We start from the raw sequence: 13,131 nt of genomic DNA, 5'->3' as shown, positions 1-13,131 counted from the left end.
CACAACCCAAAAATTCGTGCCAAGTTCGCAGCAACATCAAGTCAATGCTAATGTTTTTTTTCTTTTTCTTTTTTAACGTCCATGGAATTGAACATAAGGAATTTCTTCCATGTGGTCAGGCAGTCGCAGAGATGCTTTGAGGAGATTAAGAGAAGATGTTACATGCAAACAGTCTCAGGGATGGGAGAACAAAGGCTGGTTGATGATTCATGCACACACCTCGATCACTGTGAGGGAATTCCCTGCAAAATATAACATGACAACCGTCTCTCACTGTTATTACTCCTCTGACCTTGCCCCTTGCATTTCTTCCTCTTCCCGAAAATAAAACTGAAGTTGAAAGGGCAGCTGTTTGATTATATAGAATAGATTCCAATGGTATTGCAACAACTGTGTCCTATTCATCCAGCAGACTTCCAGCAGTTCTTCCAGAAATTCTTCCAGAAAGGGAAGCCGGCCTGAGTGGCCGAGCGGTTCTAGGCGCTACAGTCTGGAACCGCGCGACCGCTGCGGTCGCAGGTTCGAATCCTGCCTAGGGCATGGCTGTGTGTGATGTACCTAGGTTAGTTAGATTGCAGTAGTTCTAAGTTCTAGGGGACTGATGACCTCAGAAGTTAAGTCCCACAGTCCTCAGAGCCATTTGAACCAGAAACGGAAAAATACCAGGAAGTGTTACATACAAGAGGGTGGAGACTACTTTGAAGGTGACAGTAGACATTAAGACGTGGTGCATGCTTTATGATTATTAGAGGCGGTTCTCTAAATTTTTAGGTAGCACATCACAGAGACTAGTTAGCACTGCATGAGTGGACGAGTGTACTCACCAGCACAGAATTGGAGGATGATGTTGAGCACGGAGGGCGCCAACAGCTTATTGGCTGTGTTGGCCTTCCACGGCTGTTGTTCAGTACGTCCAGCAGGGCACGCACTTCCTTCCCCACCTGAGCCCCACTGAAGCCCAGTGAGCGCAGGTGACGCATCACGAAGGCACGTTGCTCCTGCCACAGCTTGCCGTCCACCACTGATACACTTGTGCAACCGACACACATATCTATCAGCAACTGTTTTACGGTCAGTCAGACCCGAAATTCTGTATCAAGGCAAACGGATAAAGAACGGAAAGAATAATAGGACAAATCGTGTGAGGACGTTGGAGACACAAAACAAGCTCGGATATTGGGGGAGTATTTGGACGTTATTTGGCTTTACATTGATTGATGGAGTCGTTTGATGTCGTCCGGAGATGTACTATGCCAAATTCTGTCCAATTTACGCGTTAGATAGTCAAAATCACAAGCTTGCTGGAGGCCTCTGTTCACAATGCTCCAGAAGTTCTCAGTTGGGGAGAGATCCAACAACCTTGCTAACCAAGGCAGGGTTTGGCAAGCACCGAGACAAGTAGTACAAACCCTCGCCATTATTTTACAGAAGTATAAGCCCAGGATGGTTTGCCACGAAGAGCAGCAAAATGGGGCATGGAATATCGTCGACGTACCTCTCAGCTGTAAGGGCGCCATGGACAACAAACAAAGTGGTCATGGTATGAAATGAAATGGCACGCCAGAGAAGCATTCCTAGCTGTCAGGTCATATGGCAGGCGACAGTCAGGTTGGTATCCCACAGCTGTCCGGTGCTGCTTCAGACACGTCTTCACTGGTCATCGGGGTTCAGTTCTAAGCAGGACTCACAACTGAAGACAATTCTACTCCGGTCAGTGAGATTCCAGGGACAATGTGCCCGACACCACTGCAAACGGGCGCGTTGGAGTACAGAGGTCAACAGTAGTCAGCTCAAGAGGCACCATTAGTTCAGAATCTTCACTATAAGCTGTCTATTAATTGTCCTTGTGGTCACTGATGCATGAGACGCATGTCGGATTGCTGATAACAATGAATCCAGGGCTCTGAGCGCCTCTCTGACGATTGCTCAGTTCTCACGTTCTGTTTTCGCCGTAGGTTGACCTCTTCCTTCTTGACATTGTGTTTAACCAAGGTTCACCCATTCCTGACATCGTCCGATAGTGGTATCGCTCCTATTCAAATGTCGGGCGGTTGCCCGATTACTCTAAGTAGCTTCTTTGAACCTAGCTACTCGTCCTGTCTCAAACGCTGGTATCTGTGTATATTATTCATGTGACTGTGTGTGACTAATAGTTACTGTCCAGCTGAGCACATGGAACAAAATTCGCAATAATTTTATGTCCTGGTATTGATATGTCCCCTGTTCACTACCCATGTCAGGTATGCGGTGAAATTGGGCTGCAAAGTCATATATTCGTCCACTGGGTGACAGAGTTTGCAGTTTTGTGTTTTGGTCAATAACTGTATGAATATTAGTTTATGACCAATTTGCATAACTCCTTTGTCATGCGTTGTTCTTTTTTTGTCTTATAGTGTATGTAAAAAGAAAAATTATCTCTGGTCAGTTATATTAAACGAAAACATCTGAGTGAAACTGAACTTTTAGTGGCTCATAAATAACTGTAATATCCACACAAAGGAGAAAAACTATTTTCTTGTCAACTTTTTAGTGCAACTGCTACACAAGATCTTCGTTTTGACATAAAAAGTAAATCTTGAAAGTAATCTGTTATAATTTGCCAACTTTCATATACGACGGTCTTACACCGAGCCAGATGGTGCAGTGGATTCTGGAGGATAACAGTTCAAATTCATGTCCGGCCATTCAGATTTATGTTTTCCGTGATTTCCCTAAACATTTCCAGGGAAATCCTGTGCTATTTCCTTTGAAGGGGCATGGCCAATTTCCTTCCACATCCTAGAAACATTCCGAGCTTGTGTTCCATCTCTGATAACCTCGACGTCGACGGAACATTAAACCCTAATATTTTTCCTTCCTCCTATGCTCTTGCATGGTCTGCCCTGAGTGGCCGCTTGGTTAGAGGCGCCATGTCACGGATTGCGAGGCCCTCCCACGGGAGGTTCGAGTCCTCCCCCGGGCATGGATGTGTGTGTGTGTGTGTGTGTGTGTGTGTGTGTGTGTGTGTGTGTGTGTGTGTGTGTGTGTGGGCGCGCGCGCGCGTTTTTAGCATAAGTTAGTTTAAATAGTGTGTAAGTCTAGGGACCAATCACCTCAGCAGTTTGGTCCCTTAGGAATTCGCACACATTTGTTCTTACATGTTTACTAAGCATGAATAATCTCTGCTGTCGTATCTGAATCCAGTGACTGAATTTCAGTATATTCACTTCAACATCTGTCATGCTAGTTTATCTTGCCAAAATCTTTGAGAGGAGAACGCCGTCAACCAATGACAACTGAGGACGCTGAGACGCTCTACGTGGTTTGCACATCTGAAGGAGCGCAAAACCTTCTTTTGCGTGTGTGTTCCATTTGAGCTGTTCTGGAATGAAGGTGTGCATTTCCTTGTGTGCAATGGTGTTGCTTTTGAGCGTGACGGTATTGAATCTTACTGAAAAAGATGGAGAGCGAAATCTGAAAGTAGCTTACAATTTACATTCACGACATCATACTGAGAACTGTATACGGTATTAATCCATACGTCTACTCTGGAATACAAGGTAATGTTTTTCTTTTACTTATGATTTGGTGGCCACGTCAGAAAAGTAATACTCCATGGTTATGAAAGGAGAATAAATAGCAGAGTAATATTCATGGTTACGATTAACATGGGGCAGCTTCAATTCTGCTTACGTACTGTATTGGTTCATAAATAAGCAAGCCAGTATTTTGTTCACCAAAGCGTTTCTGCAGATTGTATATTCCTTGGCTATCCAGAAGAGTAAGTCTTTGTACGATAGCGGCGTGTACCCGTCCACCACAGGATTCATGTAATGTTAATCATATTGTTCTATGTAAAAACAGATGTATTCATTGGGAGCTAATAATCACAAGTCAAAAGACAATGTCATATCCTTATTAATATTTTGTTTCTTCCATCTGTTTGTTTGAAAGAAGTATACTTCCCATGAAGTTGGTACTGAGTAACCATAGGGCCCTGCACTAGTGCCTTACACAGGATTAATAAGAGATATGACCTTGTGGTCGCAGCCTAATTATTATTTTCATAATAACCACTCCTCATGTTGTACAAATTGTACAGCCAGCAAGAACTTCTATTGCTTTACTAACACATGGTTTTAGATTGTAGAATGTATAAGATATTTGTAAATGCAAAACGTTGAAGTGTTGCTGTCATTTCTTTGCTTTCTGTACATACGCCTAGGTCTCATGTGTTGAAACTGATAGGACTCTTGCTTTAAAAAGTATATTTATTAGAAACATCTATCAGAGAAATATACTCACAGATTTGTGCATCAGGAATGGAATGCCTTGATCCTGGAGGGGCATATGGCTGTAGACAAGAGGATATTGTTCAACAAATAAAGGTAATGCAAAAGAACGGCAAGAAGAATCGTTACCTGACTGGGTGCACTGATATAACAATCTGCATATGCTGGAATCGTATATCCTTTTTAAAATGTTTGTCCAGTCCTCCACCACACAAGCAGCATAAACAATATAACAGAACTGCATTACTTCGGAGGACCCTCGCTGCAATTGCTGTAAGTACTCATCCTTCTGAAACAATTATTATAATGATGTGTGCCTAACGTTGTGCTTAAGTATGTTTTGTTGTCATTACAGAACTATCAGAGCTACAACAGGAAAAGAAATGGAGGTGTTCCTCATGATACAGCAGCAGCAACAGTTCACAAGTGTGTATAGAATCAGGAGGAATATAGTGTAATTGTCGCTATGTAAATAATCGTATCCAAAAAAAAAATTGTGTTATTATTTTCAACCCTGTCAATCAATAACACCATACAAACACACCTGCAGTTTATAAAATACCAACAGTTGAACTGTCTCTAAGTACAAGAAAGCTTTCCTGATGAACATGTTAATATAGGGCATATTCATTGAGAGATTTGGCTAATGGTAGCATTGCCTAGCAGCTGAAAGATTAGTTGGTGCACCACATGCCGAGGTGGAACACCGCTCTGCAAACTCTCCTCATAGATTTGATCGTAAGCGCCCACTGCGCAGCCATCTTTGGGTGACACCCGCATCTATACAATATCTGTACATTTTTTATCTGAACCCCACAAACTCCACAATAAGAAAGCCATCCATCTCATATTTCGTCAGGCCGATAACTTTCTTCTTCTAAGATATTATGCCGTAAGGAATATCAGCTGCATGTCCAGTAAGGTCGAATTCCTCAGGATTGTAGCTAATTACTTCATATGAATCATGGCCTTTAGCCTAGTATATGAAAGTGTCTGCATCCTTATAAGGTAACACGAGCAAAGTTAGCGAACTCGTACTGGAATCTGTACATTTAGAGTTCAGAGACTATATTACCCATATAGATAGGCTTCGGTAACTCTACTTAAGCCTTAGCCATCTCCACAGTCACCAGTTCTGCATTGAAGATTGTGGCCCACTTAAAATTTGGCCTGGCAACGTAACCTATAGCGTCATCACACCAGTCCTAAAAGTGAACTAAATGAATTTCGCGACTAAATTACTCACTAATTTATTAAAATCTTTCCCATGATCACTCTGTTCGTTATTAACGTCAAAGTACTTCTTTAACCAGGCATGCTGGTCAAAGGAGATAACGTAGGTGATTCTTGCGAGTTGCATCCCCAACCTGAGACTTTACTGGATATTCCTGTAGTGCTGGTAGAAGGAGATAATACAGATAATTGTAACAAGTTGCATCCCCAATCTGAGACACTGCTGGAGGTTTCTGCAGTGTGGAATTTCTCTCTGCTTATTCCACAGCATTGTCTTGGGGCCAGAAGTATTTTGTGGGACTAGGCACTCGAAACAAAGTGTTAAGTCGTGTGCAGATCATGCAAAGTGATGAGATACTCCAGGTCTTCCTCGTGAACATATTCATTACCAGCATCAGTACCACAGTTTTGATCTCCCCTTTCAATCTGACGACAGGTCGATTGAGATATGTGTTTCTTTTTTAACAGTGCATGACACGAAAGTCCTGGCGCAGGTTAATAGAAGGCAGGATCCATAGTGTATCCACCCAGATATACACTCTGGAATTTCTCAAAAACGATCTTCTAGATATGATTCATTTGGAGAATGAAAATGTATTTTTTTACATTGTCGGGTATAACACTGACCTGCCCAGCCTTCAACACAAAATCATGTTAAGTGCTCAACAATGAGTATCACAACCGCTAAAATTACGAAAAAAACGGTTTTTGTAGTGGCTGTTGGTACTTCAAGTAGCATGCGCTGTTAGCTGCAGTGCAGAACTTTCCCATTAGATGACAATGATATCTAAGTGCCGTTTCATCTGTTATATCCAATGGCAGGCCACAATTATAAAATTCAACTGTCTGCTTGTATAAGGCGTCATTCTCTCACGATTTGGTAATTGGAATGTTTTTGCCATAAATAATAACACACAACGAAAGTTTTTCGAGGTTGGAGAGCAACTATCTTGCAGGATTATGCATATTGTATGATTCAAATTTGCTTGGCCTAGCATCATATGAGCGTCCACCTTGATATACAGTTGCATATGGTATGTGTCGTTTTTTGAAAGTGGTGTGAGGGGACTTGGGATCACATTCACAGCATGCCACAGGAACTAGTTAACACTCAAAGTCAGCGTATATAACAAAGGGATGGTGTTCCTGATGTTGGACATTCTTGAACTTCAAGACTTTTTGTATTCACAGGAGGTTTCCACACTTTCCTCGCTCAAGCAGTCAGTCAGATGTTTTTCTAAATACTCGTAGTAAAAGAATTGAAGCGCCTACAGCAAAAATGTCCTATGTTGTTTCGACAATCGGGAGGAAAGTAAGTGAGACATACCCTTGGCCAAGAAGTAGTGATGCTTCTCACCTTTGACGAATAGCAGTAAATCACCGACTACTTTGGAAAAGTAGAGGGGCCCAACTGCTTTATGCTTCCCGTTTCATGGTTTGCTTTTTCTCTTTTACATCCAGACAGTAAGCATATACCGAATAATTAGAGTTCTACCTCTAGAATTTTGGCAGGTCTGGGACTGCGATGAGGATCGAGGTGCTTTTGAAGTTATAATGCTTGCAGATGTTACTTGTTTCATATGTATCCGCAGGCACTGTATAACTCGAGTAATTTCTATCACAAGCCAGAAGCGAGTACGTGAAGCATTATTTATCTACCTTTTTGGTATTCTACATGTTACTAATGATTTTATGGCGGTAATTCTTGCGGAAAAAGGATGAAATTGGACCACGTAACTCAACACATATGCTGGATAAATCACAGGCTGACGAAAACATTTGAGATTTGAATTTAAGTATTGGTTAGGTTGGAGGAGAATTGGGCCTAGGGTGGCATCTGAGAATTCCTATGGCAAGGCTGTATGATCAGCAACGAAAGGAGCATTAACGCAGGTACTCAGAAGATTTCACCCTAATAGTAGAAAAGATGCCGGCAGCTCGTCTTTTCTTATGTAAGTAAATCTGGACACTGGCAAGAGTTTAATACTTACAAAAGATAGTCAGTCTTAAATGTGTTTATGATTTGTAATTATTAAAGAAAGAATAGTAAGCCAAACCCAAGCATATCAAAATGATCACCACAATGCGATGCAACTAGTAAATATGTTAGCTACAATTTTATCAATAAAAACAGGGAAGTTATAAATTACATCAAAACATTTCACAAGTGAAATTTTGTACTCTAGGTCCTGAATGCATTATAGGCAGTTTCATGCGGAGGCTCTGAGCATAGAATTTGCAGCATTTATGTACGTACTAATGTGTAGCAGTAGTAGTTAAGCAAGTGGAAAGTAGACATGGAGGAAACGCAAGAAGGAAGAAAGAGACAATGCAGAGGCGTGCTGCGCTCGAGACTTTGGGCAGCTACCAGTCGGATGCAGTGGGTGGAACAGACAATGGCATTGGCTAATTGAGAATAAGTTGAAAGATATTACAGCAAAAGTGGGCAAAATTGTAGCTAATGTTGGTCTTGTTAACTGTTGTGTCGATTCAGTTGAGAACCGAGTAGTAAGTGGAATCGATGGGTAATAAGATGAGGTATGTAGTGGTGTGGAGGATTGCTAGTCAGAGCTAAATACACTTGAGGAAGTGGCCAAACAGTAGCCAGACATTGAAGGCGAAGACTGTTGCAAAGCAGCGCAGCAGGAGCAGCAAGTACATATTCTGTGTTCCTCTGGCGATCAAAACTCTGATAATGTTACGAAAAAGGTTGCAAATTCACAGATTAAAAATGTGAAATGCCAGAATATTGTTGCTGGTGAAGGAGTGACAAAGCAACGCACTGAGAATGGGAAACAGAAACTAAGTGTTTTACTGGGGATCTGATAGACTATAATAATATTTTCCAAAATTGGAAAAAATTTAGCTATATATAACGAATTTAAGTAGAAGTTTGAAGGACCAGTGATTCATGGACCGCAAACCCAAGAGAGGAGGTCGGAAAACAGATTTTCGTCGCAACTGACATCCTGGCGTGGAATGGTAAACCAGTAAGGATATGGACAAGTGATGGACTGAATTTTGTTATGTGTGATAAAGTGATGGTTGAGGCTCAGCTATCAGAGGTGTTTATCGTTAAGAAAGTAGAGAAATTTTAGAGCAGTCTGTAGTGCCACAGCAGATAAATTTACTTAAGTAGTTGTAATAGCTATCCGTATTGTCTACTGACAACCACATAGCACAGCACAGTATTTTGCAACAGTGGTGAATGTTTTAAATAGGTTTATGATGGGTTTATGGGAGAGCAGGAAATGGAAGGGACAATGGAGTGAGAGTCTGTCTCGGTAGGGGAAAGGAAGCAGTGATAGAATGGTGGGGTTGCCATGCGTTTAACTGGAGGGGTTATGCTAAAACAATAGACCATACAATTATGTAAAAATTTTCATTAAAATACTAATAGCGTCCAACAGTGTGTATGTGAAATGTAAAGGGCGTGAAATAGTAGAGCTATAAACTGGAGCAAGATGGTTTGAGAACAGGCAAAGAAGGCAGTGGGGGGGGGGGGGGGGGGGGGGGGGGGAAGGAAAGGAAAGGATAGTGGCAGGGACGTTATGGGTTTAACAGAAGAGGGTTTTACATTAAAATTTCGAGAGGTCAATTATGTAAAAAAAAAAAAAGCCTTGTCTAAAATACCAGAATGAATGTCTAAAAATGTAAAATGGAAATGCCATGTGGCTAGGGCCTCCCGTCGAGTAGACAGTTCGCCTGGTGCAAGTCTTTCGAGTTGACGCCACTTCGGCGACTTGCGTGTCGCTGGGGATGAAATGATGATGATAAGAACAGCACAACACCCAGTCCCTGAGCGGAGAAAATCTCCGACCCAGCCGGGAATCGAACCCAGGCCGTTAGGTGGTGATGGTTGTTATTGGGATGTTTAAGGGGGACTAAACAGCTAAGGTCATCAGTCCCCCAGGCCGTTAGGTATGACACCACTCAGCTACCAGTGGCGGACTGTAAAAATGTAAAAAGGGGATAAATAGTACATTAATAAAGTGGAAATAAAGTAATGAAATCCAAATAGAATATTAAGATATTTAGATTGTGAAAATAAAACTGTAAAAAATTTTACCTTCGTAATATTGAAAGTATAGGCTTACAAAAATGGTTGTATAAATAGTAGAAGACAAAAAGATAGTAAAATTACGTAAGTGGAATTATGTAAATGACCTAGAACTGTATGAAGTGTCATAAATTTTTTTAAAAAACATTAAAAGTATAAAACCATAAATGGCGTAAAACAATAAATTATGAAAATGAAACTATGTGCGGCAAATGAAGTTGCAGGGAAGAAGGTGCGACAGTTATGGTTAGTTGTATTTGTTTCGGCTTGGTGGCGTTGTTTGGCATGGGTTTGCAGTACGTATGGAAGCCAGTCTGCATGCTGGCTAGGACGGTGGCTGAGCCAATGCGCTGCCAATACTCTTCTTGTTGGTGAGTGGGGCTGTTCATCATTTCTGCTCTGTAGTGAGGTGGGCGACTGAAAGACGCTTTCAAAGGCTCTAACAAATGCACTGTTGATAAAATGTTATGCTGACTTAATGTGTTGCTAGGCTGTTGCAGGTGCTGTGTAAAAATCTTAGTTTCTTCAAATATTTTCAAGAAGTGCCCTTGAACTCTATTTGTAGCACTTCCAAATGCATATCAATAGTTCAAACAGCATCCTTTTTTGTTAGAAAATTTTCACCAAATGCTGTTTTATTATTCTGAACTGAAGTGTGATGTTTGAAGAGTATTTCAAACGTACTGGCAGTCTGACCTACATAAACTTTTGGATAGTTTCTATACTTTAGATTATAGGCACCCGCTGCCGTTAATTTCAAGGCTTTTCTATTCGCATGGTGTCTGAATCTGAAGCGAGTAATTTCATTAGGCTTAAAATTTACAAATTGGTACTGTGAAATTTCCTAGCACTAATTTCTGAAACCTATCCCTTATCTGAACTCTATTCCCTGCAGCAGTACAACAACAAGTGTTCTTTCAAATTACTCATTCCCAACTTGCTTTGCATTCTTGGTTAAACGTGCAGGGTGATTATCAAACATATATGATTTCCTTTTGATGACCCTGCACGTTCTGTCTTACGCACAATCACTGTGATAGATGGTGAAATTGTAATAGCACATCCTCCCTCTTCTTCTTTCATACCTCCATCCATAGTGTTACTGGTTTAAACATTTCCGTGGGAGACTAAGCTTGTTACAACTGTCATAATTTTAACAACTGCAAGCTCTGTTGAATAGCATTATGTTCTTCAGTAACTTAATACTCTGTCCCCGAAATGCTGTTATGTGATATATAACGTGCATGTTCTCTGAGACTACTTGGAGCGATGCAGTGAAATTTCCTTAGATATTGGCTGTATAAAACTAAGGGCATCCATTGTTTCCATGGAACAACGTTGAAATATCAATTGACACATGGCATAGTCGACGTCATTCACCTTGGATAATGCTACCTTGATGTCATTAAGTGGAGATTTTCAAATGCCACCACTGGGTAGAATTCCTGGATTGATATCATGCTGATACTGAGATGCTAACTGCCATTAGTGTTTAAACTGTGGGTTCGATTGAACAGCAATATTTACATGCTGCAACCTCGCCTACAAGGAAAAGAATTATTAGTTAAGCATATTTGTTTTGGCGCCTTAATAACCTATTCACCACTATCGGTGCTAATACTTAAAACGTCTCATGTCAGGGGGCCTTGATGTGTGTCTGCATGTTTACACTTTGATGGTCCCATCACAAATGGGTGAACTACTTATCTATTGCTGTGAGTACATACTACTCGCAAATTTTAAAAAAAAGAAAAGAATACTCTACCTATACTATCGGCTCATCATGAGCAAAAGGTATACGGCTGTAATTATCTTTGATGTTAAATTCAGAGCGATCATGCTCACTGTCAAGCTTCCTGAGGACACAGTGCATCTGTTAGCTAGAAGTGATGATGACATGTACTGAGTGCTGAATATTGCACCTTGTGGTTGACAAGCATCTCATAGTAAAAGGTAGCACATTCACACAGCATGCCATATGCTCAGCGCCTTATTGACATGACATCTAAAGTTATTCTTATTACATCATCACAAGCATTGCACTGTGCAACTACAGTTGGTCATATCTATTAGTTAGCACGTCCTATATCAGTGTGTTTATCAACAATTTTTGTAGGACATATCTATTTCCATAGTGACAAATTTACAGCATTCCTCCTGATTGCTATAAACACCTGCCGACTGTTGCTACTGCTGTCATGTGTGGATTACCTCCATTTCTTGTTCCAGTTGCAGCCCTACTGGCACTGTAATAATAACACAAAAACCAAAAGCATAATGTCATATACACCTCATAATAATTATTACAGATGGATGAATATATATACTGTAATCGCAGTGAGGGTCTTTCTAGGTAATTTACTTCTGTTATATTGTCATTACCACCTCTTGCGTGGAGAAAGAATGGACAGACATTTTAAAAAGAGCGTATAGTTCCAGCATATGAAGGATGTTGTGCTGGAGGACCTACTAAGGAAATCCATCGACTTGCCAATCTGTTGAATTGCCATTATTTGTTGAACAATATACCTTTTGTCTACAGTCATACAATCCCGCATTATCATACATTTCAAATCTTGATGCAGAAAGCTTTGAGAACATTTATCTGATAGATATTTACAACAAATAGACTTGTTAAAGTCGTTCTTGACCAAAACAAGCGTCTCATCAATTGAACAAATGAGATCTAGACTTTCATACAGACAGTGAAGAAATGACAGTGACAAGGTAGCATTATGTGTTAAGAAATATCATACATATCAAGTCATTCTTGTGAGGGTCCAATCATAGGCTTTGCCAGCTCACAGCTTTTCTACAGTAGAGCGGGAGCAAAACAGCACTGCATGCACATTAACTCTGCATGGAATGGGGGAGTAGGGGGATGAGGTAGCAGGTTGTGGAGGTGCTGGGGACTGCAGACTGGTGTGGCTGCCTTCACATGGCAGTAACACAATGATGCCAGAATTCCAGAAGTGATTATGTCACCGCCTTGTGGATGTGATGATGCCAGAATTCCTGGCACAGTGCTGAAACAGTCTTGGTGAATGTGTATGGATACGCTGATGTCATAATCCCAGGAATTTTGATGCCACTACAGTGCTGACCTCAGCATTTGTGACCACAGTGCCCAGTGATCCTCTACTATCTAGATTATACCTTTGAGATCGAAGATTCGATTCAGTGTTCTAGGGGCCTGCGTGGAGACCCTTGCTGTTGGGATGATGAAACTTGGAGTGTGCAGTGGAGCAGGTAGGTCAGGGTGCTGGACATTAATCGTTCAACATTAACAGAAGACGAATTTATTACTTTGACGTTTACAATCGTGCATTCCTCTGTGGCGGCGTCCAAGCCAACAGAAGTTCATTGGATGGCCCTGGAACGCGTTTACACGGTCTTATCAATCTTTGAAGGACGTCGCCCCAGCAGCACCCATTCACATTAAATTGGTGTTAGGCAGGGGTAGGTCTCACTGGTGGCCAGTGTAGACTGTAGAGTAGGTGTTGCTGCCCAGGACAGCGACTGTGTATTAACAGAGCACTCTCATGGACATTGAAGGTATGTGCGTGG

The 13,131-nt window shown here is 41.3% G+C and overlaps 1 protein-coding gene across 1 annotated transcript in view; it reads right to left on the bottom strand.

Annotated features, from left to right (window-relative positions):
• LOC126482003 (methyl farnesoate epoxidase-like) overlaps positions 1–13,131 on the bottom strand; it is a 150,672-nt gene that overhangs the window by 82,818 nt on the left and 54,723 nt on the right. Inside the window, exon 3 of the mRNA XM_050105969.1 lies at positions 825–1,021. Coding sequence (XP_049961926.1) covers positions 825–1,021 — 197 coding nt within the window. The remainder of the gene's footprint in view (positions 1–824; positions 1,022–13,131) is intronic.

The sequence above is a fragment of the Schistocerca serialis genome, chromosome 5 (assembly GCF_023864345.2).
Source record: "Schistocerca serialis cubense isolate TAMUIC-IGC-003099 chromosome 5, iqSchSeri2.2, whole genome shotgun sequence".
Classification (NCBI taxonomy): Eukaryota; Metazoa; Arthropoda; class Insecta; order Orthoptera; family Acrididae; genus Schistocerca; species Schistocerca serialis.
This window is presented reverse-complemented; position numbering and strand designations above follow the sequence as displayed.